This window comes from Gallinula chloropus (assembly GCF_964237585.1).
Source record: "Gallinula chloropus genome assembly, chromosome: 1".
NCBI classification, from domain to species: Eukaryota; Metazoa; Chordata; class Aves; order Gruiformes; family Rallidae; genus Gallinula; species Gallinula chloropus.
This window is the reverse complement of record NC_140085.1, coordinates 116,372,333-116,399,341: the sequence shown is the minus strand read 5'-3', so window position 1 is coordinate 116,399,341 and position 27,009 is coordinate 116,372,333. Positions and strand designations below refer to the sequence as shown.

At 38.3% G+C, this 27,009-nt stretch overlaps 1 protein-coding gene across 3 annotated transcripts in view; it reads right to left on the bottom strand.

Annotated features, from left to right (window-relative positions):
• Positions 1–3,963: 3,963 nt before the first annotated feature.
• Positions 3,964–27,009, bottom strand: part of DYRK1A (dual specificity tyrosine phosphorylation regulated kinase 1A) — an 80,964-nt gene continuing 57,918 nt past the window's right edge. The window contains exons 3-12 of one of the 3 annotated variants that reach the window (XM_084270322.1): positions 21,965–22,170; positions 12,942–13,070; positions 12,075–12,263; positions 11,181–11,328; positions 9,375–9,661; positions 7,542–7,688; positions 7,014–7,154; positions 6,440–6,746; positions 6,001–6,125; positions 3,964–4,953 (exon numbers count right to left, since the gene is read on the bottom strand). In XM_084270322.1, coding sequence (XP_084126448.1) covers positions 4,330–4,953; positions 6,001–6,125; positions 6,440–6,746; positions 7,014–7,154; positions 7,542–7,688; positions 9,375–9,661; positions 11,181–11,328; positions 12,075–12,263; positions 12,942–13,070; positions 21,965–22,170 — 2,303 coding nt within the window. In that variant the 3' untranslated portion in view covers positions 3,964–4,329. Of the gene's footprint in view, positions 4,954–6,000; positions 6,126–6,439; positions 6,747–7,013; positions 7,155–7,541; positions 7,689–9,374; positions 9,662–11,180; positions 11,329–12,074; positions 12,264–12,941; positions 13,071–21,964; positions 22,285–27,009 lie in introns of those variants that run through there. The other 2 variants (XM_084270320.1, XM_084270321.1) reach the window with 2 other exon arrangements.

The window sequence follows — 27,009 nt, the reverse complement described above, 5'->3', positions numbered from 1 at the left end:
TTCTGCATAAAATACATCGCTTGCCAAAGTCACGCTGGATCACATACAAACTATCCTCATGAGATCAACAATCAACAATAACTCTACTTTGTAGGCAGCTGCGTGATTCTGGCCAGACAGATACTTCCATAAGTCATAAGTTCCATATAATGACCTTACTGAAATATATTTGTTCTATAAATCAACACCACATATTCACCACTCTGTGTCAGAAGGTTAGAGTTTTAGATCGCTTCCTCATTACAAAGGATGTTTCTGATGGGTTTCAACAGGAATCCTCTTCCAAGGTGTTTAAGGTTTTTGCAGTCACCAAGAATAAACTATAAGCACATGTTGACGGTTTAATGAATGTCATGATGGTAGAGTGATAAACAACGGAGACAAGTCACATCTATAGGTGAACCCAACCCTTCTGTAAACCGGTCCCATTCAGACATCATTATACTTACAGGATGGAAGACCACATCCTGGAAGAGCAGCAGTTCTGAAAAGGACTTAGGAATCATGATGGATATTCATCTAAATTTACAATCTTTTAATGCAAATAACTGAGACTGAAAGATTTAAAAACGCAATCCTTGGAGGTATAAACAAACAAGTGAAGATATAAACTGAAAGGTTCAAGAATGTACCTGCACATACTAGACGCACACAGCGGTCCTGAAATTACTACCAGACGCTGTATGCAGTTCTTCTGTCCGCGCTTTATAATGGATTTTAAAACATCTGAAGTTTCAGAAGAGCTGTAAAAGCTTTACAGTTAGAGATTTAAGGAACTCCATCTATACAGGTTATTAAAAGGTAACATATTTTTATGTGAATAAAGTGAAATAGTTTTAAGCTAGTTATTAGTTATTCTAGTAGGCAGCTAGCTATCCGATGGCCAGCAGCTGTAACTAAACAGCCCTAAAACTGAAGGAGGACTAAGAGTATGGAAGATAAGCTAGCTGAATCACTCCAGAGACACGGAAAAATCCTCACGCTTGAAGAATCTACATGAAAACCAGCTATCTCTTTCAAAAGTACGTTCTACTGCACCCAAAGGGTACGGACTTCATGATGCAGAAATAACTAGGCTGAACTCTAGGGATAATGGCATGCCTGTCAGATTATTTCATTACCATGGTCACCTCTGGCCTCAAAATCAGCTAGTCTGCAATAGGTAGAAAGCTGCAGTGCATATAAGAACATTCAAACTAACAGATGATAATATAAAGAACTCAAACTACAAGTACAGTCCATCAGAATCAAGCAGATCTGTGTTCATACATCAATGATTTGTATACCTTGCTGTTTCAATTAAAAACTCAAAATTATCTGTTATGCCTCCAACTTTTACTTTCATATTTTTAAGTCTGTTTCAATGTATCTGATATTTACATATTATAGTATAATTATACCTACCATACCATGGCTTGGAGTAGGTTAATTGCATAGGAAGATTTACTATGTTTACATTTTTTTCTTAAATTACTCTTTTTTTTTTTTTTTTTTAAAAAGCACAGTAAAGAGTCTGAGGACAAATTATTCAACTGTTTATCATACATAAGACTGCATGACTATAATACAAAGGGCTTGTCTTTTCATTTAACGTTACAATATACACAGCAAGTCCGGACTAGATCTTACAATCTGAACACAGGTATTAAACCTTTTCCATGCTGTTTATGTTTACAATGCACAGAAGTCCTGTAACCAAACTGTGTAGTAAAGCACACAAAACTGGACTGTAACATAACACAGTATGCAGAAGCACTGGATTTTATGATTTCTTCTTTATGTAGATATTTTTAACTGCTTTATTTTTTGGCGCTTGCTAAGGTGTGGCAACCCGCGCACACAAAGATTACCCAGATTTTATATTACCCTTATATTCCTAGACAGCAGTAAGTACTGGATTCCTTTTTATATTGCTAAACTCAGCATCCTGTTTCTACGGTGACAGCCTTCCAAGTCCTGTAAACTTCTCTGAATTACTGATTTTAAAAAAGAAAAAAAAAAAAAAACCAAAACAAAAAACCAACCAAAAAACCAAACCAAACAGCCAAAACCAAACCACTTTCATCCACAGGGTCGATGTGTCCATACAAAAGAAATATGGATTGCTTGATTAAAAAAAAAAAAAATCCAACCCAGTAATCATGATTTACAAAAAAATGGCAATCCCAAGTATTCATTCCCATTTACATGGTAGTCAGCTGCTGCATTGCCACTGTGAGTATCAAAAATTCCACCTTTCAGTCTGAAGAAATGACTTCGCTGCATGGAATTGACCGGTATGAACTCTGAATTTTCTGCTAAATTAACTTTTAAAAGGGCTTACTGGCAGAGGTAGATCACTGCTTCTGTAATATATAACGGGCAAACAACGTTCATCTGGGATGGGCACTCACTGAATTACCCTTAATCTTTCAAATGTTTTCCGTGGAGCTTTCACTTTTCACGTACATAAATCTGTGGATGGGCCCATAAATTTTGCAACTGCCAAGCTGACTGTGTTATATTAAGGCAGCATTACCCAAAAATTAGGCACCTGTTAAATACAGCCTGCTAATCTCAGGTCTCACGTGAGTGTTTTGCTTTACTCAGACTCTTATTTTGGACCTGTTCATGCAATCGAGGTCTTGCCTTCAAGTTTACAATTATGTTAATAAGGAATACAAGAATCAACTGCTGGTTTCATAGCTTCTGGATCTAGTGTCCCTTTTACCTTCAGAAGCCTGAACACATTTATAATGTAACAGATGTTATAGTCTCGAAGTAGATGTCGCTCTATTATGTTCAGTACACAGATTGCTGTAAATGTATTGGCTATGAATTCAACAACAGTTCCAGTTTTGTTTAAGCAATAGTACAGCCATAATTTTCAACTGACATTTAAAAATGGTCTAGTTACACCTTGTGTCAAAGTGCAGAACTGCTACATTATTGGTTACAGACATCTATGTGCTATAAAAACAGCTTTGGTACAATAAATTATCAAAAAAGAAAATAAATTTTTGTAAAATTCACAGCATAATTGTGAGGCAAAAAAGCAGTCACATAAAATTCTGCATTTTTAAAAATGTTCAGGATGAACAGAAGACGTCTTTGTGCAGAAGTAATGGTGGAGAAACCACGTGCCGAGAAAAAGCAAAAGAAAAAAGTAAAAAGCAGGAAGGGACACAGTTGTAGCTATTTCCATCAAACGCAAACCACTACTCCTGTGACCTTCAACCAATAAGGAAGTCAACTTTATGACACACGCAAAGTGACCTTGCAATACCTTACAATAAGTGGGTCACAAAAGTCTATTTTAAAAGAAAGGCCTCTTGAATTACCCATTCTCTGTGTTTTCAGCATTAAGGACTGTCTGCAAAAGCATGTCCAAAAGTGATTGCATCTGAAATGGTAGGCTCTTCTAACTTAAGAGTCCAAATCCATAAGGCCAAAGGTTATCCCAAAGACCACCACTTAGACCTCCCCAGGACTGGCCAGGACCGACCCGTTGATTGCTTCTCAGTGCACCTCAGTTATGAAACCAGTCATTTCAATACTAACTGACTGCGGTCTCCAAAATACGAGACCCACAGAATCCCATTACAATTGCTGCTTTGATCCTCAGTAGATTCAGAAAAGGAGACTTCTGATCACCGCCACTCAGCATGCTCAATGTGCCTTACAAACTCCATCACAACCGTCCCTTTTTACAGCTGAAGAATATATATTTGTGTAATCTGAAGGTCCCTCTTTCTTACAGTACTGCATTTCTGTGCCCATGTTTGTTTGGGGAACTAAAAAAAATATATATATATATTACTCACTCCCCTCCCACCCAAAAACTTCCAAGGGCCTTTTCATAAACCATGTGCAATGCCTTTAAAAAGAAACTAGCCTGCAACTACAACTAACATTTGAACAACAACCCCTGTTGAAGGAGACCAAAAAAATACCCTATCCAAAAAAACCAATCTACGACTAGGTTGTGGCAGGTTAAATTGGGGGAAGCAAAAGGTGAACACCACTAGGCTATCCGTTAAGGTGGGTCCGGACATGGCTCTTAAAAAAAAAAAGAAAACAAACCACCCCCACCCCCAAAATAACAAAAGAAAACAAAAAACCCAAAAAGAAAAACCCCCAGAAAAACAACAACCAAAAAAAAAAAAACCAAAACCCAAAACTTCATTGTCCCTTTGCAATCTTTTCAAGTTTAAAAAAATAGTCAGCTTTGCCCTCCTGTAGCGGTTCAGTGAGTTTATCTCCTTCTGATTCAAGCAGCTTTGCACTTTGTTTTTGGAAAAACACCACTTCTATAAAAACACACAAGAAACAAACTTAGTTTCAGTTTAGTCACGAGCTAGCCACAGGACTTTGCTGAACACAAACTCCTGTCATGGGAGACTCTTCTCTATCGATCCCTTGCCTCATTGCAAGGTGTCCTTCAGTCATGTAATGAGCAGGACCTGTATTAGCAGAAAACTGGTACGTTGGATGTCCAGCTATGCCAGTTTCTTGGCGCGGATTAGAGTAGACTGTTAAATTCATGTCCATAGCTCCATTTTGTCCAAAGTCCAAGGTATTAGCAGCCACGGGGCGGTTCTGATAGGCTTGATTGCCTTGGTTACCAGTAGAGGAGGAAGATGTAGAGGAAGAAGTAGTTGAGGAAGACAGGGATGTCATGGAGTGGTGACTGTGGCCCACCTCCATAGAATCCTGGGTGGAGGAGCTGTTTGTTGGAGAATTGTAGACCCTCGGCCTGGTCCGGCTACCCAAGGCTTGCTGTCCATGATGGTGGTGGTGGTGGTGGTGATGGTGGTGGTGGTGAGCGCTATTTCCGTGATGATGATGTAATGCATTCTGTTGTTGAGGGGTTACATGGAAGGTGGTTTCTTGAACTGGATGGTTTTCAACAGTGACCTGTGTAGGAGCTTCAGTGGCTGTCCAACCGATTGGAGGAGGAAACTGTTGTCGAACCTGTGTTAGTAAGCAGAATAAAAATTACAATGCTTCATCAAATCATCCACTTGCAATATGTGAGAGAAATTAAATTAAGCAGCAATATGTTCACTTTTTGAAAAGCTAACCACACCTTGCAGTTACAAAATTATTCTAGAAATGTAAGCTTGTAGTTAAGAAGCATGTGTAATACACTTTTCTGTATGTACCTTAAGAAAAATGGGTTTACATTCTGGATGCTTTTATCAAACAGTTTAAGTCAGTCCAGTGTGTGACCTTACCGTCAAAAAGCATTTTTACACAACAGTAATAGTAAACAGCATAATATTGGTCCAACACCTAGAATAATACAGCCCTGATCTCTGACTCAGGCCTCTGGATACAACTGGCACACTAAGCTAAATAACTAAATTGTAGTTCATATATTGAACAGCGTCAACTGCATTAGAGTACTATCCACTCCTCTAAAAGAACAAGGTTGATTAAAGATTATCAAAATAGCACTATCTAGTTAAACACTTATTTGTTGTATAAACTCAGTTGTGTACTTGGAAGAAAGCTTGTTTTCTGTCAGCTGCAAAGAAGCACATAGGATCTTCTTCTCCTGGGAGTGTAATGCTCGGAGGCTACTGCTTCACATTTGTAAAAGTGATGCTATGTTTGTAAAAGTGATGAACAGAAAAGATAAGTCACTATCACATTTCAGTTTTATTCTTCCAGGAATAAGAGACAATAATGGACTAATTTATGTTTTTATCTGTCCTGTACTAAAATAGAAGTACTTTTGAATTACTTGTGGTTAATACATTAGTTGTTGCTGCTTTCCAAGAAATACTGAATAAACACTAATTGAACCATGCTAACGTTGGTGAAGTACCTGAACACCATTATAATGGAAGTCAAAACTCCCGCAGGAGTCCACTGAAGTACAAGCTAGTTCTTCACTGGGTTGGAAGTTCTATGTTTAAACCACTTAATTCCTCAAAGTGTTACTTAGCTTTAGGGAATTAATTTTCTTAGAAAATTTGTGTAGAACACACAGACCAAAGCTCTACTTCAGCATACCTGTGGGCTGTGTGTTTCACAGTCCATAGCTTGAACAGCAGCAGTGAAGTGTCCACCACTATGTCGATGCTGGTGTGTGGGGTCTGACCGTGCCCTTCCACTGTTGCTTGTTCCAGAAGACCCACCTATAAAATCATGACATGCACAATAACTGAAGAGACCCAACTTGTACAGCAAACTGTCAAACAATGACAGCATCAAGATCTTTAAAGTGCTTCAAGGTAAAAAACCAAGACCTACGATAATCTCGCCCATTTTTTCTCATCTACTTCCAATTCTTTCCTACGAGCAGTTAACTGTGCCAGCTGATTAAAATAATTGTTTTGACAAGTATGACTGATGTACTGTTTTTTAACAAAACACATGAGATTACATTTATCTGGGAAACATTCTTTTGGTGTAATTAGAAAACGTAATTTTGTTATCTGTTAAAACTTACCCGAGCTTGAAGATGTACTAGAGGTGGTTCCTGAAGACTGCGACTGCTCCATGGCAGGACTTGTAGACACACTGTTACTTGTGTTTGTACCTTCGTCTGCTGTTTTCTTAAAGAAACTATGCTGTAGGGCATAATAAGGTTGAATTCGTGTCTTAGGGTCATAATCAAGCATCCTTAAGATGAGGTCTTTGAACTTCAAGTAGTCAGCTACAGTATGACCCGATTCTCCAGCACGACGTCCACCTGGTCCTCCTGTTTCAACTCCTAGTATATTGTGAAGTTTACGAGTCCCGGGTGGTTTGTATTCCTGTTGGAAAGTTAGAAATTGCTTGAAATCAAGTTATACATTAAGTCTTGGGTGTGTATTTTTTAAACAAGCCATAAAAGGAAGTAAAATGAAAGTAGGAAATATTCAACACTACAGAAAGTGTGATTTAATCAACATGGAAAAAAAATAAACAATAAAGCTCTATTTTCAGTAAGGCAAGATGTAAAGCATAGCAACATCTGACTATTATTATTATTATTATTTTAAAGAGATAGTCCATATTCTCCTCCTTGTCATGTAACCTACCCTTTTTCCATCTTTGGTCTTCTTCAAGTTCCAAGTGCCATCTGGCAACTTCTCAAAGAACTTTCTTGCTTTTGGTGCTTGGTCGAGGATGTGGGTAGGTGGTATCCCCAAAACTTCCACTATTTTATTCATTTGATCCACCTATTCCAAACAAAGAATATTTGTGAAGAACATGTGACAGACAGCTGAGCAGTTTGACAGAGGGATATTCTGTAGTCACATGGCAAGCAAGTGTTACCTACCCAGACAAGTTCTAAATTAAATCTGAGTTTAAGAAAAATCCAGAAAGTACAAAACAAATTAACTAAGCAGTAAGGAGGGACAGAAAACTAGAAGGTTATTAATAGGCAATTTAGAGTTCTGACAAAAGACACTGCTGTCATTGATGTTTATTAAATTTAGAATGACACTACACTACTATACTTCCCTAGTTCATGCTTTACAATTAAACAGATGAAAGTTTGAGATGATGAGAATGAACAATGAAAAAAAAAATCAGATTACTTGTACTGTTATATAGCTACATACCTCATTTGCCCCACTGAAAAGAGGCTCTCCAGTGTGCATCTCCACTAAAATACACCCAAGGGACCACATATCAATTGCAAGATCATAAGGCATTCCCAGTAGCACCTCTGGTGATCGATAAAAACGACTCTGGATATATTGGTATATCTGAAATAAAAGCATCTAAAGGTAATACACAGCAGCCAAAGAGCACTATTCTAATTCTGTATTACAGAACACAACTACCATGAAATCTATTTTTACTGTAGGGAAAGCCAAGGTATCAGTGACACTAAAGGGTATCTATACATTCAGTATATTTATAAAAATAAGTAAATTCTAGTTCTTAAGAAAACACTGGCATTCTCACTCTCTCACCAAAAAGAAAAGTGCTGATTCACTCACGACGACAGTATTTTACACTTTCAGGTTGGTGAGTGTAATCTCATGCGATTTCAGGTAAAAACATACAACAAGATAACAGCCTCCTAGTACTTGAAGAAAAACTATTCCACAAGCCACATTAGAACCACCTATCACTTCAGACAGAACTTTTACTGTATAGTAAAAGATCAAAAGCCACAATTATGATCTGATAAAGTGCGATTAATTTATCAGGTAATTCCAAGAAGTAGAAAACAACACATGGAAAAAGCAACCTCCTTTCTCTCCCCCACAACTATTCTGCTCATTTTACAAGACAGATAATTCTATCTCGATTTTATACCTGGAGACTGGCTTAACCACAGGCATATTTAAATAAGAAAGAAAAAAACCTTTGTTATGGTTTAATAAACTCCAAAAGCCTTAGCAAAAGACAGCCAAACAAAAAACCCCACTCAAAACAGAACCATATTCTGTATTCTAAGTAACATGGCACTTCTACCCAGCACTTTCTACAAATGTCATGATACTTCTTTAGCACTACTTAACTTTAATTAGGAATAACGCAAAGGTTTTGTATTTATTAGACTTCTTCACATTCTAAAACTTTCTTGTTATTGATCAAAACAATTATGATCTTGTTTCATCTCCTAGCATCTTCCTTCACCTCAGGCCAGAAAGTCTCTAGGTTATAACAAAAACTTTTATTAATCTAAATATATGCCTCACCACAATATTCTGAACAAACTTATTATAGGAAGAAGTGATGTGGTGCTACTAGCCAGTCCCAAACCCTCAAAAGAGCAGTGGGGGAGACTTCTGTTGAAGTTAGTACATGAAGTTTCTTAGTCATATTTCTGTTACATTTTGGGAGGTTTTTCGGTTGTTTTTTTTACCAGCCAGCTTTCTCAAGGCAAGAAGATATTCACAAATTTAAAGACAAAACTGCCAAAAGGTACACAATTGACCAGGGAAGGCTCAAAATCTGTTATTCAAAAAACTAAGGTCTAACTTCTATCTAGGGAAGTCTCCCTTACCTCTTTAGATAACTCCCTCCTACCCCACCCCCACCCCCCCAGTACAAACAAGTAAAGCAAAAGTACCCTGAACAGAAGTGGTCACTTGCTCAACCAAATACAATTATTTCAACCAGGAAAGAGTCTACTTGTACTAGACTAGAAGATGCAAGCCAAACAGTACATCCTGATAAACTTTTCAATGAGCAAACTGTCAGTACAAATCAAGTACTTGATGAATACAATTCAAAGCTCTTTCTTAAAGAAATCAGGCTTTAGTATCTGACCAGAATTCTTTATGATCTTAATACATTAATATTTAATCTATGTAAAAATTAGTTACTAATTAACTCATCAATAAAAATAAGTTTCAGTTAGCTACTATGTCTTCAAAATATTACTTTGTCAAAGGTACCCAAGAGTAGCATCTTTAGAACTTATTACTAATACTTACCCTCTGTCCAAGTTGACACGAACTGCCAAAATCAACAATCTTGATAGCGCTTCGTTTGGGGTTACAGAGCAGGATATTCTCAGGTTTTAGGTCACAGTGAATGATACTAAGTTCAGGAGTCGCCAGAAAAAGCAGTGCAGTGCACATCTGCTGTGCAAATTTTCGTGTCAGGTTCAATGAGACCCCTCTGAAGTTGGTGTTCCGCAACAGATCATACAGATTGTAGGACAGCATTTCAAAGACTAAGCAGAGATGGTTTCGGAACATGAAGTGACGTTTCAAATGCACTTAAAAAAGGGGAAGAAAATAATTAACACATATCCCTTGAGTTAAGTACTGAATACTAACTACAACACAATGCTTAAATATTTTAATCAACATATGGGAAGCTGATCTGTGAGACAATATAGTGTTTCTTCTTTTTTTTCCCCTAGCTCTACAGTTATTTACAAAATATTGGTGCTGTGTTTAGGGTATGGGGGGACATTTTTCACATTTTAAGTGTCCTCAGGTGTACCTCAGCAAAGCTATAAACCAAAAAATGTTGGAAGATAGAGAAGTTATCTTCTTCAAAATAAGCTATCACTCCCCCACTAGCAAATACATCTGTGGGTAAACAAAAGCATCAGCAAAAAAGATAAGAAGTGCAAACCGTGTAACAACTTTTGTCACAACACTTCAGATCTTTCTCAGGTGAGAGTTCGTTTCTCCACGCTCTGAGAGTTAGAACTGTATTCACATTCCAGCAGATTGGAAGAAAGTGCACATAGGGAGGCATTCTGAACAGGAAGGCAAGTATTGACCTTCAGAACAAATTCTTTATTAGGAATTTCCCTTACATTTACAGAGAAAATATCTGACTGCCAAAGTAGTTTAAAATACACTAAGACATTACTGCAATTTATAAGCCATGACTTTGACTGATTACTTCAATTAATAAAAGTTACCAATACCCCAAAGGCATTATACTCATTTCAGTCAGGCATAATCTCAATCTATGAAAGCAACCAACCCAGTCCAAATCCAAACAATTTTTTTCATTAAATAAGTGAAAAACTCATCACATTAATCTGCTCAGAGACAAGCAGGGTTTGCCTGTCTGTCTATCATTTGGGTTGGTTGCCACAAACGGAAGAAAAATTATATTGGCATTTAAACATTTGTCCTCCACTCTGCCACCAATTTTCACAAAACTTGAAGACCTGAATGAATTCTTACACTTGTGTTAGGTCCAAAGGAGACTGGTCAGAAGGTTTGAAGGTACTAGAGGATATCTTACAGAAGCCTAAACAGTTTATGCCCTTAAAAATCACAGTACGATGTATTTATCCACGTTCTCCCTCAAGTCAACGTTTGACATCATGCAGTATATTGTAACACTGGAAATTCTTTCAGTCTTAACTCAGCTATTCTTAGCATTTGGTATCTGAAAATCTATGTAAGGGTGAACTGTCCACATGGCCTACAGACATTTTGTTTTGGGTGCAAACTACTACAGATAACAGCTTCTGTGGAAAAGCTGGTCCATAGCAACTTCTTCAGGTATCCATATAATGAACTGAAAAAAGGAAAATTCCACAAAAGATCTCAATGCTCCAAGGTCTGTTACCTCAAATAATTTTATATATTATTCTTCTGGACCTGTTGCAAAGTAAGCTGGAAAATTTACACTAAATAATAATAATAATTCTTAAAGTTATGGGGGGTTTATATATTCTTTAGCACCAGAAGCATCCTATGCTATATGGCAAGATCTAAAATACTGATGATTTGATAAATAAAAATGAAGAATAACTATTTAAATACCTATATAGTACTTCATCTCAGTGTCATGTTTGTTCATAAGCTCAAGCAGTCGCACTTCAATCTGGGCTTGGTTTAGGAAAGCCTTCTTGTTTTTTATTATTTTGATAGCCACCCACTCTTGTTCCACTCGATCATAAGCCTTTACAACCTGAAAGAGAAAAGTCAAATGCATCAATAAAAGCTTGAGTTTTCAAAATACAGCAAAAATCAATTTCTAAACTTTTTTTCATTCTGAATTCAGAGAAAGTGTTTTTACTTTTTACTTTTGTTCTTTCCAGTTAAATTTTTCTTAAGTTTCTTCTCTTGCTACTACACTAAATCCACCATTGATCATGTGACACTTATCACAGTGACATCACAGAACAGAGACTTCACTAAGCTTTGGAGGCTTCACTAAGGCAAGCATTATAACCAAATATAACTATGAAATCATCAAAAACAATACTGTAAAACAACTGGCAAAATCTGAGAAAAACTAACAAAAAAACCCAGAAGAAAAGCTCCCTCCTCCTTCCAGTTTTTTTTCCTCAAACCTTGGCTGCAGCTACAAACAGTCAAAAGAAATATTACTAATACTCATAACATGTAATCACTATCACCAGACTATTTTATTTTAAAACCCTAAGCCAAACAGCTAAAAATGAGAACTGATGGCAAATGGATGAAGACTTGCCCACTGCAAAATGCTTTACCAGGTCTATATCCTGGAGTGCATTCAAATGTCATCTGTAGTAGCCAGAAACAACACAGAATATGAATGTCTTAAGCAAGCATTAAAAATAAAAGGATTAAGAAAATAAGAGTTTAAGCACAAAATGAAACAGGAATACCACTTCAAATGAACCCCATATTAGATTCATGTGAATTCTAGGTGGCTCAGCTGATATATATTACCTGTCCAAAGGATCCTTTGCCTATTAAAGAGTCAATTTCATAACGATCCATCCATTTCTCCCCATTTTTTACAATATAGTCATAGTTGTCATCATCATAGCCATCGTTGTAAACTTTTCTCTCCTTTTTGTGACTGGAATCGTCTCCTTGGCCCTGCTGATGCCGCCGTTTTTTTTTTGCATAGTAAACCTGAATGTGAAAAGTATAGTGCTTAAGAGCATTTGTTAGAACAGCAGTTGAACAAAGAACAGAATCAGCTTTTGTAGTAATCACAGCTAATTCTGGGATTTTAAAAATGTAACTTCTACTAGTGGAAAAACAATCCTCTCCAGCTATCACTCTATTGGAAGGCAAGTCATTACAACAAAGCAAAGTCTTGATGAGTAATTTTAAAATTCAGAAAGCAGATCTAAATACATGCACTAATAACACTCCTTAGGAGTTCATAGGTGCCAAAAGAAAAGATTTATCAGTACGCTATACACACAGCAAAACTAAAAACGCTAAGTGGCCTGGAAACAAGAGTTATCAGTTGCTCTTTCCACAGAGCTGGAAAATAAGAATTCCAAGTCAGTAATTACTGCAGAAATCCCTTCACATTCCCTTTGACTGCCAAAGAATTAGATGCTTTCCTATATTAACTACGTATGTTTTATACTTTATATTTGCCAACAATATTTAATGAAATAATTTAGGGAAAACACGGCTATTTTTCCTTAAAGTCCACAGACACATTCATAAAGGTTTATAGCATGAACTAAGAAGAGTGGTTGTGCCACTGGTATTTCCTGAAAATACAATACAGAAAAGTTCAATATTTCTTTATAATACAACTTCCAGGATAAAAAAGATATCTGAAGCCCTTACCTCATTAATATGCTTGTATGTTTTGATCAAATCTACGGAGAGTTTCCTCAATGGAGCAGTGGCTGGATCACGGAAAGTTTGGGGCATCCGCCTCTGTAATACGAACATACCACAACTCAGAAAAAGAAGCTAGGACTTTAATGACGTAATTACTACACCAAACAGTGATAGTCCTCATAGAAATAAGTTATTTCATTGCATTTTTTTAAAGTTGCATTAAAAGAAAAATGAATGCAACTATTGAAATTAACCATTCAGTTAAATAACATTTTAAGATATTTATTTTTTCAAAATAGCAGTAAGTCCCAACATTCCTAACGCTCCTCCCCTTATGAACAACGGGCTTAATCCCAATCAACAGTTTCTTCCCTCAGTTAAAAATACAGCTCCTTTGACAACTGAGATTCTTGCTGGTGCCACTCCACTACCTCATGACTGGTACCTGAACTGTCAACTGTATTTAATGCACAGCTGCATTAAAATCACAAATGGAACTTTCCAGTAATAACTACTGGAGAACTATGACAATTTACCACGTTTAAACTGTATTTATAAATTCCAAACAAAAAGACCTCAGGTCAACCACGTTTTGCAATATCGAGACCTAAATTAAATCCTAAAGAAAATCTGAAGAAATCCAGAGCATGCATATGAACACCACACCTACTTCTAAAGTTTTAAAACAACATGCCTGAAAAGGTATGTTCCTCCTTCGGGTCTCCTAAAATTGACTAAATTTAGAAGAAACGACTTATGTGTCATGTAATTATATATGTACCTATGCCATGTAAATTAAGGATCTACCTATCACCTTGTATTCCTCCTCCTCAAGATTTGCTTGCAATCGGAGAAGATAAAAGTTCCGATAAGCAAGCTGGCGGCGAGCAGTTCCCCCATTAAAAATAAGGCAGAAAAAAAAGATAAGTCACAAACTATTTCATCTGGCTAAAGCTGACTACCTGCTCAGCAGACACCTGCTTAACAGGACAAGCTCTGGCATCTCCTCTGCTCACCCAGTGAGAGCATCAGATGGGGAGCTAGGAGACAGAATGGCGAGGTTAGCGCGACTGTCCCCCTAGCATGCCTCTGTCCCCTCTTCCCAATGACAGAAAACCACAGGGCAAGTTTAAGCAATTCTACTGGAGAAAAGCTTGTTTTATCTATGTTAAAGCTTCTTCTGCTTCCTTACTCATTATTAAGAGGGTGAGGTGATGGAGCAGCACCATACTCAGCCTTACAACTCTCATCTCATGGCATCAAATATGCTTACACTCATAACTCTCTTCACTTCCAAGTGCTTAATCTCATCTGCCGCCTCCTATTACAGCTAAATTGATACGGAGCCTCCTGCAGAGCTGAGGAAAGAGCATAAGCTGTCAACAAAAATAATGAAACCAATTTTTATATCAGTATTTCTGAACTATTAAACAAACTGGAAAAGCCTAACTGCTTCTCTTTTATGCTATTACTTAATACTTACATTGGTGGCTGTGCAAATAGCTCTTTTTTGCTCAATGACCAATTTAAAAAAAAAAACAAACACACACTGAAGCAACCCAAAGAAAGTTCTCACAAACAGAAGTGATAAAGAGAGTTTATGCTTCAGAAATTTCATCTGAACTCAGGTGCCCAAGCAACCATACCAGAAAGCTAAGATCACGCTCTCCTCCCATGGATGTGCAGAATGCACGGGGTGCAGTGGGGGGAAGACAGCATGAGCAGGAGAGCAAGACAGAGCACAAGTTAGAGTGCTAAAGAGAGAGGGAAAAGGCAAGATGCTTTCAGTAAGCCTACCACATCTGCCTGAGGCTGGGACTCACAACAGGTACAGAATCACAGAATCACAGAATTATCAAGGTTGGAAAAGACCTAAAAGATCATCCAGTCCAACCATTCACCTATTACTACTAGAGAACTCAGTGGAGCTGGAGGCTCCTGAGGAACAGCAATTCAAAGCTTTGATGCACACCACTCTCAATACGCCCATCCTAACAGTTTCACACCCCTGCAAGACTGCTGACTTGTGGTCTTTCTGATCAGGGAATGTTTCTCAGGGATGATGTGATACAGTTAAGACTTCCTTCAGGGAATTCTAACCTAAGTCATGCCTTAAAGTGTTTGTTCCAGTCAATTCACTTCTGGATATGCCCACTACCATCCATTTCCCTTACGCACATGTACAAAATTAATTCCTCCTTCTTCTTTATCACAAGCATGACCACTTTGTAAACATCTGGGAAAATGGCTTTAAAGTTTCCCAAACAAACTATTTCACATTTACAAAACATCTTTGTTTCTTCCTTTCATCTGCCAAACAAATGTGAACCATGAAACAAATCACACCTAAATATCATCTCTTTTGGTTCTCTCCCACAGCACTGTTACACAACTAACCAGCATCTTGTCCTAATCCTCAATGTCACTGTTACAGGCTTTTCACGTGCAAGTATTTTCTTTACATTTCTTAATCTGATTTGAAGAGATTACTGGGACGTGGGAACCATGCTGCACCACACAAACACTGGCAGGGACCAGTCCCTGTCCTAGGCCGATATGACCAGCACGGGGCATCCGTTACAAAGGTTACATATTTTGAGGGAAAAGTCTCAGCATGGAAGAACTCCGTATTTCAGATCAGTTATTCAAACATAAGATTCCTCTAATTTGGAAAGTGATTTGTAGGACAAGTACTCATGCTTACTTTCTAATTATTGTCAGATTTGTTTGTTTACTTAAAAAAAAAAACTTCTAATACTCTGAAATAAGAAGGCTGGTAACAAACAAACAAAAAAATCTAAACTTGTTGTTCTCTTCTAATAATAAACAATTAAAATTCTGCAGGCTATCCCTATGTTGCTTGCAGTACCATGAAAATAGTGCTTTTAATTGTGCCTTTATACAATCACACATTTCTGAGGACACACTTTGACCCATATGAACTTTTTAAACAGGTACTGTTTTGCTATTCTGGATTCATAAAGTTTGGGAGGGGGAGGTTCTTCCTCCACTCTACTCCCTCTCTCCTTCCCCTCCCTCCCCCTCCTTGTTGCAAAATTTGTACCATTCTCTTCTTTTTCCAAGATCCATTTGAAGACTGAATGATGTAAAACTAAGAACAAAGTGGTCATTAGCCATTTCATACAAGAATGCTCCCAAATTTGTTATCACTGGGGTATGTGTGTGTAATACTGATTTCCCTCTTCAAGGAACACTTTGGGGGGGGCGGGGAGAAAAATAGTATTGCACAAGCTTCAGTCTCTATCTGGTGGCCAGACAGCAACACTGCAACCTCAGATCTTCCTAAAGATAGAACACAAATCAAAAGCTATGCTTGTATTTCAAGACTGGGAGACAAGAAACTATGTTGATTGCAGTTATGTATGTCAGTATAAACCCATCACTTTCTGACTGGTCCATACTTAGGCCACAATGGAAAGAGTACAACTACCTGGGGTGGTACCATGCTGAAAATGACAAGTAAGGAACTGAAATTTGATCTTGCTACCTATTAACCAAACACACAGGTCTTAGTGCTGAGAAGCAACCTGTAACTAGGCTAAAGAAAGAAGAATCAAATAAAAACCATAAAGGGCAACCAAAAGCCCCACTTGCATGTACTCAAAACATTTGAGATAAACCCTGTTTTAAGGAAACTAGGACTTTTACCTCAGGTGTGATCATTTAACCAGCATAATAATGTCTGAGGTTTAATGAATGAAGGAACAGACAACATTTCTCTTGCTTTGGACATATGCTTTGTTAATTTAAAAACAGATGGCACTGTTCCTTCTTAAATGCATTTTATTTTGATTACAGAAAGTTCTGAGCAGGTATATACATTTTGTTAATGGAATGCTTTAACCCAGATCTTTTTAAAGAGAAAGATCTACCATCATACACACTCAGTTAAAAAAAAGGAAAAAAATATAAATTTTGCAAGGGTATAACACATGTTCCATTTTACAAAAGGAGTGATGATGATTTTATATTACAAGGGTAACTTTGAGCAAGAATTGAAATTGTAATGCCTTATTTAATAGGCTCCACATTAAAGAACCGAACGGGCCCGTCCCGTCTCGCAGGCCACTTGCTATTCAATCCCTCCTTGCGTCACAGTAACAGAGGCTGGGAAGCCAACGCTAACGCCACATTGTGGTGGGCAGCCACACAATAGACGGTGCACCCAGAGGGTGAACAGAACATGTTTAATTGCTATAACCACAGGCCACAGTAACACTTCATAATATGTAGCAAACTTCAGATTTTTAGAAAAATGAGCAAACAGGAAAAAAGTGCATGTGCCAGAGAACAGAACAAGAGAAACCCCAGACTGTTCTTCAAAGTGGCTGCACCCAGTGCCAGAACTGTGTGCAGGTAGGGACAGAATTTCAGTCCAAGTGCTCTAATCGTTGGCTTGTGTTCTGTGAGTATTTCCCTCCTATTCTGGTTTCCTTCCCCACGTAAATGAAGTTGCTAAATAAAAGTAGTAGTAAGAACCAGGTAAGTTTAAAGTTAAACAAACAAATAAAACCAGCAAGGAAAGAAGGGTCATCTGCCAAGATTTTATCCTGCCTGATTTAGCCCAACAGGGTTAGAAAGCAAGAGGGAATGAAAACCTCACTCTGAAATCCTTGCCGCCACAGCATAAGCCAGTTTTTCCAAAAACATGTCTGAGATAGATGGAAAGAGAGAGAAATGCTGTTGCTGAAACAAATTGCATGCTCACATTCACAACAGTCTGGTCAAGTCTGACCATCACTAATAATGGTGTTACTGGTGTGGTAGCTGAAATAACCAAACTAAGGATTTGCTGCTGCCTGCTAGAACACATTAGCTCTGCAATGATCTAACTGCAATCAATAAAATCTCCGGCCAACATCTGGTCAGTTAAACCTGGGATTTTGCAGGATGTAAGTGATCTCTAGGTATAAAGATGTTTAGCAGTCAGCCTGAGCTTTGAATTCCAGGTGCTTTGTGAAACCTAAACCACTGGAATTTGTTACCAAAAATCTGCCCAGAAATCTCACTTCAAGTTATCGGGTAAATCAACTTTCCAATCTTTTGTACTTCACTGAAAAAAGTTTCCAGCAATCTGAGTATTCATGATGAAGATAAACATTAGCACAGCACAAAAGAAACACTTGTTTCTGGTTGTGAAAACCTTTAAGCTCTTATCTTATATTCACATCAGGCTATGTTGAACTCTCAAGATACATCCAGTTGAAACTGCACAAAGAATTATTATTGTTTGTTACTGACAAAGGAGAAAGGTCCCACAGATCTCATCATTTCTACTCACTCTAGGCCACACACCCGTACTTCTTCCTCAAAGCTGGCTCTGTCACTCATCAGAGAGGTAAGACCACACAACCAAGAGCAGGACTTGGTAAAGCACAGATTTAAAGTAAAACTTTCAACCCAGCAGGTTTTGGGAAACAAAAGCCTTAAGCCTAACTACTGAAGAAATAAATAAAAATGGACAGAGCTGGAAGTTTTTAACTGTAATTTAAAACCTCATAAATAACAGAAAAACAAAGCAATTTGGTTGGCTTTGAAGTATCTTCCTGTTGTTTGTTCCTTGCCAATGATGAGATGAGTAAGTTTTGGCCATCACAGCCATAAAGAAATAGGTGCAAGAGACAATTAAGTAAATATTTTAAGGATAACGTATAATATAAACACACATCATTTATATAACTTTAATAAAAATTGTCATTTCTGCTTCCTAATCTTTAATACACAATGGCAAATCATTCATGACACACCAGAATATGGTCTGCAAGCCATTACAAATCAGAAAACAAGCAGGAAGGAAGAGGAATAAAACCAATAAATTAACATTCTAGGCCTAGCTTCACCACTATTTGCTTATAAATGAAAAACATTACAGGAACTTGAACAAGACAATTTACTGACTCCTCAAAAAAAGGAGTCAGTAAAAAGAAATACACAAAAATAACTTGGACAAAAGATAGTAATGCAGATCATCTTTGCTATTTATCAAAATGACATAGTTTACAGAAAATGCTGCTGTTCTATATGCCAAAACTTCATAGCTACTCTTAGCAACTGATGAGCAGTATCCTTATGCACCTTGCTGCAGCCTTAAGAAACTTACTTTCAGAGAGGAACTACTTGCTATCTGTTATTCCTATAAAACATCAACATCCCAAAAGCTGAGATTTCATCCTGCATTTTGTGTTCAAGAGTCAGTTTTGGCTGAACCAAATACTCTGTTTACAAAGTTCAGCAAAGGCAGCAAGCCCGAAAGTAACTTCTGAAAGCCTTGCATTCTAGATTCCCTCACTGAAAGATTCACTCGAAAATACGTCAAGCTGCTCCGTAAATTACTGAAGAGAAGGGAGTTTATTGAAACGACGTAGGACTTGGGAGGGGAGAGCGCAGACCTTCCCAGCACCAGGCAGTTTGCCGTGCAGCGATGCCGCGGATGCAGTGAGAGGCTCTGGCCAGCAGATGGGGGCTGGAGCTCGGGAAAGGATTTTGCCTGCCAGGCTCGGCACAAGCACCCCTGGGAGATCCCGCTTTCTTGACCCCACATAGCTACTGAATCAAGGGAAAGGAGCACTGGGGGCTGGCAGCTCGCTGTTAATCTACTGTCGGACATTTGCACCTACTCTGAGGCTGCCGAAACCGGCAGCAACAAAGCTGACCGGCTTTTTTAGGCTGCTGATGCCTTAGGAAACACTGGGAAACTAAAGCTCAGGGACCTAACTTCTCCTCTGCTTGACTGGATGGGAGGCACTGCGTTAAGGGGATCTAACCTTCAAGAACTGCACTTCCTGCATCTGCCAAAAGTCACCTTTTTCTTCCTCCTATTTTCTAATGGCCGTTAGATCGATCTACTGAGGCTTCTACAACTGAGGCTCAGCCTATCCTTTCTGCTGCCCAAGTTAAAAACACGCTCATCTTAAGGGTATGTACTTGAAAACATACAAGTATGTCACGTTATGCGACTGAAGAGAGTTTGCCATCACTACACGGTTAGTCTGGTGCTACAAGCTTTAGTAACAGACAAGGGTATAACAGAAAGAGCTACTGGTGGGATTCCAGCAGAGGAACGAAAAAGCCACACAAGGATGGTTCAGAAAATGCAAGAGTTTTTCAGCATTGACATACAGAGGACAGAGCTGCTTTTATCAAGGACAGAGAGAAACAAGTTGCAGTATATCCAAGGCAGTACCTTGAATAGAAAGGATTCCTGCAGAAATGTCCTAAAGGAAGAATCTGTAAGATGTATGTATCATTCAGGCAAGAAAAACTAGCTGGTTTGCAGATTACACACGGAGCAAAAGGCAAGATGGTAGTCCACAGCAAGGGGTAAGTGAAGGACAGTACAAAGCCTTCAATGACAGAGGGTCATGGCTTTATAAGATAGAAGAGTTATGCTCTAACCAAGATGAACTAGAGCTGACCAAAGGGCTACTGAAGAGAAAGAACAAGAATATTCAGGTTGGGTTTTTTGCACAGATAGAAGGTCTAAAGCAGATCATCTCACTCACCAGCATAAAAACATTGGCTGGATTTGGTTTCACAGAATAGATTAACCAGAGGTGAAGGCCAAAAGTCATTGAGACTCCCAAACAGAGGCCCCTACAGAAACTCGGTATCGACCTCAAGTATGGTGAGAGCTCTGTGGGACTTCTTGATGGGAGAGAACGTGGAAGAGTCATGAAGGGCAAGAAGACTTCAAATGTTGCTCACCATCGAAGTCAAGTGTTTTGAATGCAGCTCTCACAGGACATATGAGTAACAATTCTGAGCTGCTCAGGCAGAGGACTACAAAGACTTCAACAACTCAATTACAGTAAATAGGAAGACAGAAGCTACAATGCACAAAAAACAAGACCGAAGTGGAAAAATAAAAACACCGATTCTGGAAACAGTGTTAGTGGTGCAAAGACAGCTTTGATTGTTATTATCAGGGCAGCCGATTTTACCATTTCTTCATATGGAGAACTTCCCAGAACCAACCACAGCTTTTTCTCTACATTTCATCCTCATCTTAGCAGTCTACGTTCTTTGGTCAACAGTTCTTGGCTATTCTCCAAAACTTTCTTTAGCTTTCTATTTTCCAGCTACCATTTTAAAGCCACTGTGACCACAAACAGCAATGGATGGTGACATGCGTTAAAGTTCCTTGATTTTGCTTTTTGGTTTGAAAACATGAACAACTAAGCATTAATGTACACTAAAGCTCACAAATGTGACACCAAATTGTAATGCTTAGATAAGCACATTGAAAGACAAACACGACAACTTTTCTCAACTGGCAGACTGATTCACTAGCACCATTGTGGAGATTTTGAGGGACCTTTAAAAAAAAAAGTTAAAGTCATGTAAAATACCTTTGCAGATTTCTCAAGCTAAATGCTATTATACATGAACAGATATACTTTTCCCACCGAGTGGCTCTCACAAAAGTAAAAACATCTTTTGCCAGCTCCATTCACTTTGCCCTAGTCATTAGAGATGCGACTCCTTCACAGAGCCCTAGTCATTAGAGATCTCCAAATCCTAGTAGTAAATATCCCGGCACTTATTTTGACCATTCTCGCCCTTTTTAATCCTTCCTTCTCTCTGCGTAAGTGCCTTCCTACAGAGCATCTCTTGACAGTACCGTTGATTTTTCTACCAAAGCCATCTTGAACACATTAATAGACCTGGACCTGGTAGCAGCAACACTCTCCATTCTCTCGAAGTAGAGCATGCCTCATCGGCCTGCACCAAGTACATTAATTACTACAGATATGCACCAGATGTTTAAAAACAACTTCCAGACACATATTCATCTACCCATCCCTGACGAGTCAGGAGTTAATTAGTAAAAAAATTCAAGTTTAAAAAGATCACAACTCCGAACAAAAAAGAAAACAAAAAGCTCCTCAAAAAAAACCCAAACCAAAACACAGAAACAGATTCTTGCTCCCAGAATTTATGGGTGTATAATATATTTAGAGAAGGAATTACTACATCTAAAATAACTTTTTTTTGTTCTCACTTACCTGGTTTGTTAATGTTAGAGGTTGGTGAATCTGGTCAGCATACGATAAGGCAGAAACCTGTTGGTCGTTTATGTTCTGCTGCCGACGATCACTGTACTGCTGATGCGAATGGGACATCTGTCCAGCCATCTGAAGGCCAGCAGCATGGAATGAAAACGATGGTGCAAGCCGAACAGATGAAGGTTTGCATGCTGAAGTCTCTCCTCCTGCAAAGACAATGTGAGTTTTTAACATAGTTAATGGCATGGAAATATTTACCTCAGTTAGCCTCCATCTCCTAGCTTAGAGCTTCTGAATGTTAATAGTTTCACCATTTCAACCTGCACAACAGTTTTTACATGCAGAAGTCACACTCGTGTAAAGATTCCCTACCTGAAGTGCTTCTTCCCATTCATTGTGACAAATTATTCATTGATTGTTTACTCCTATTTCTTTTTTAAACAATCCTTTTCTAGCATCTTCCCCTGTGTGTCAGAACTCAATCAGAATTTGGCAGGGGTTATTGTCAAAGATATGAATTTGCTGTATGGATTCCATGAAAGCCAGAAAAACACCCCAAGTTCTGCCTTTCAAGGTTGCTCATAGCAACTTTCTGGACTGACTGTACCAAAAGAAAAGCCAGTGCCCAGCCTCAGGAGCTCATCTTCACTACAAATTCCTTACCTCACTAGCCTGTGTTCTTATCTTCCACCCTTCTTCCAATGCGGGTTCTACTTCAGCTCAGCTTCCTGGCTCCTACTGCCGAGTTTCATCTAGCTACAGGTACCAACCACCGTAAGCTGAACTAAATCTTCTTGGGAAGATGAAATCAGACTGTGAGAAGCTACCGCAAAGCAAGAGACAAGCTTGGTGCCAAGTTGCAGGAGAATGGCAAACTGTATGGCCAAAGTACTAGGATCTGCAGCATCCTGGAAAACACCAAATACCACCGGCCCAGAACCTGACTCTAACTGAGACAGATCCCGCACTTCTCAACTCTAGTTTCAGACATCCATCAGATGGCATTTAATTGCTTCAGAGTCTTATTTGTATCTTCACTGTCCTCTTAATTGTGCAGGACAAACTAAAGCACTATTTGTTTTTCTTTGTTTGCTAATGGAAGTTTAGCATGTTCCACATTTATCACCCACCCTTTTGCTGACTATGCCAGAGGGGGGAAATTCTCTAAATGGATGATGCCATGTTGGCACAATGTAAGAGACAGAGCAGGATGGGACAAGCAGCCAGGCACAAACACACTGAAGCCAACATTACCACTGAAGGAATACATGTGGAATCAGAAGCTGAAATCTAGAAGCACAATTATTGGTAAAGATTAAATTTAGAAGCAAGGTGTGAAATAATCAAGCACTTTAACAAGCAGGGGAAATCCCCGTTTCCTTTAGAATCAAAACCCTGCAAGAAGCAGTAGAGGAACACCACCCATCAATTTAACTTTCTTAAAAATAGCTGTTCAGTTTGCCACCTGTTCTCAGGAAAAAATAAAATACTGAAAATTGCCTCAGCAGCTAGAAGGGCAGTAGAAAAACTGCATGGTATGAAATCAAAGACCATTTCACATTAGGATAATTTTAGAAAAATATATTCAAGAAAAAAGTCAAAATAACATTCGAACAGCTATAAATAAGAAAGCCTGTGTACAGTATAATCACTATTACTTCGAAAGGGGTGAAGTAAAATTGTACAGCCACACTGTACAACTGACAGACTTGGTATTTTTCTCCAGTGTTACGATTCAGTACTACTGAAAGACTCAACAGAACAAACTGCTCCAGAAAATGAACTGGTTGCCCGCAAGCACCCACAGGTTTTCACAGACTGACAGAACAGTAGGGGTTGGAAGGGACCTCTGGAGATCATCTAGTCCCAACCCCCTAAAGCAGGGTCACCTAGAACAGGCTGCACCAGATCAAGTGTAGGCAGGTTCTGAATGTCTCCAGAGAAGGAGACTTTCACAATGATTCATTCAATTTTCAAACATTTTAGTAAAACCAAAAACCAAACACCAAAAAAACCACCCCAACAAACACACCCCCCCAAAAAAAACACCCTTCATTAAATTAACTATGATACATAAAACCTCCTTCTTAATGTGTTTTATGATGCCTCTTATGATAAAATATCAGATGACCTAAAGCCATTATGAACTTAACATTGCACAGAAAATTACTCTAATTCTTCTGTAAAATGTCCATTAAAAACTATTTGGTGATTTCTATCACAAATACAGATCCTAGTAAGCTCTGCAAGTACAACTGTCCTTCAATATTTAAAGATACACTGAAAGTATTAGTTAAATATTTAAGCACAAACTTTTTCAAATACTTGCATCTTTCTTTTTCTGTTTTCATTCCAAGTAACATCTTATGTACACCTTGAACTGGGCAACTGCACGTTGTCACCTTCCTTTTTTACATCTAGCATTATACATTATGAAATTCACAAATTCACATTTAAATACAGGGGGGAAATATCCACAAAGATTCTAATGCATCAGCTGATCTCTGTCAAAGATCTCACAGCTCCTGTCACTCACTAGAGAATCGGAGTTAACCTTCCATCTATACAACCTGGTAAATTTAGTATACATTTACTTTTCAAGATATACTTAACACTCCTCTAAGAACAGGTAAACATAAGTAAGACATTATTTGGTATATTTACTTTCTGCTCTTTTAATTTCTCCTGATTCTCTGCTTAACCTGAAAAAAAAAACCTCAGCAACATCAAGTGACTGAGGTCAAAGTAAAAAATTATTTAAATCAGAAAGTCAAAAAAATACCATTAATTCTAAGTTGTAGAGCAAATTACTTTGAGGTTTTATTTCTTGCATATTTTTTTTTACCCCAGACCACAGTTTCCCAATACCACACTACATATCTAGCAAATTAGGTAACTTAATAAAAATAAAATTTTTAAAAAATTCTGCACTTGCACATGTCCCTGAAAAAAACAGAAAACTCACATACACACACAAAAATTCTGGTAGCATGGAGTTCTCGTTTACAGCTTGATTTCATAGCATCTTCTGACACTCACAAGTTCACAACAAATCTGAGGATAAACTGAACAATGCTGTACACACACTTTAAAAAAAGAATAGGAGGAAAGTATCAGAAGTATAATTATCCCACAAAAGATCAGTCCTAATACTGATGTTTAACTTCAGCTTTAAACTTTTGACCCTAGCACACCCTTCTCTCCTGGGTCCATTAGCAGGACAATGAGTCTGTAGCTTTCCAGGTCTTCCAGACTGAGGAAGGTCAGATGGACCAACCCAGTTAATTCAACAGCAACACTCCAGAAAAGAGAGTTTCATCATTTATAACAAGGTGACTGGACTACAGAAACACAAAGTTCCTCTCAGAAAGACAGTTTGACAAATGTATTATACATTCAACTTTTATTTTCCCCCCAAGGTTCAATTTATGTGAGTAACAAGCATTTACTTTTTTGCTTGGAGGTAATACACAACCTGTGATATCAACACAGATAAACAATGTATCAATAAGAAACTTTCTAATAGTCCATTGTTCTTTGGTAGAAATGTAAACCCATTTCATCCCAGAGCAGCACTGAATCTCAGAAAAAGGGACATTATTAAACAAAAGAACCTGTCCTGAAGTTTGCTACAAGGTGACACATGGAAACTGTCTCTGTCACACAGCACATTCTTACACCAAACAGGCATTTTAACAGTCGCCGTGAAGGTGGTGGTGTCCACCCTTTAACCATGTTAGGCAGAAGCAAAAGCTACCTGGGTCAGAAGATCACTAGCCAAGTCATTTTCACCTTTATGACTCCTTACTGTCACTGAAATGGAGGCACGTGAGTTCACAGAGTTCTTTTGCTGAAAGCAGTCTTAGCTATCAACAAAAACAAGTACTGCTCAGGATATGGGCCCTGATGAAATACCTGGCCTTGCCACACTTCAGACTTTGTTCCATGATACCTGCAACCCTACCCGGGTACAACTAATCCCAAGAGAACACTCGTAGCTTCCTATTATGAACCAAAAAACACCTAATGACATGTGAGGAAGAAACAAGGGGAGAAAGAAGAGTTGGCTGGAATAGCAATCTTGACCTCCTTTAGTTTTAGGCTGAGGAGTCAGTCAGCTATAGAAACAGGAACACTTGTGCACAGCCATTAATTGAGGTTCACAAAACCCCGGTGGCAGAAGTTCATCTGGAGAGCTCTAGAAGTCCAAAAAAGCAAGTGATCTACTGACCACCACTGGAGAACTAAAATCCACAGAAGCTCCTTACCAACCCACATCCACCAGTTCTACAGGATTGAAACATCTAAGAACAAGGTCTAGTCAATCATCAAAACTTCCTTTCTGACCACTGTGAGCTCAAGCAACTACATGCTGTGAAACACCTTGGGAAGGAAACCAAATGACAGAAAACAAAGAGTATGTCAAGATCTCCATGCATGAAGTACATTAAGGGATGAGATTACAGACTAGGACTGGGAACAATTATCTTACGAATCAGGCCCACCTAATGTGTTAGTGCAGGGAATGGCAAAAAAAATATACAGTTTTACCTATGTTTACAATTTAAGTTTTTACAGCTTAAAACAAAAATTTGCCTGTGGTGAGATTAAATCAGAACTTTTCATAAAAAGGTCCAGATACAGAGGGCATCTCTTATTTCAGCCTTGAGAGTGTATGTCCCTTTTCTCCTACAGTCTTGAATGTAACAGCTCTTCTGAAGCGAAACTGTTCAGAACACTCTGTTTCATTAGTGACACCCCATCCACCATAATATAAACAAAGGATCAATGATAACAATAGTAACATGTTGACTTTTGTAAATTTACTGTCTCCGGAAAGTAACAAGTGCAGACCAAGTGAGCATTAATAAAATGCTACACTATGGTTCCAGCAGATCACTGTCACTATAGCTGGGAGAAAATGTTTAAGAGGGGACCAATAGCATACATGTGGTGATGGAGAAAAACTTCACAAGAGGTTCTTGCCTCAGAACAATCTGACAGCACAGATACTGCAAAAAGGGGTTGCCCTTTCACATGGAAGA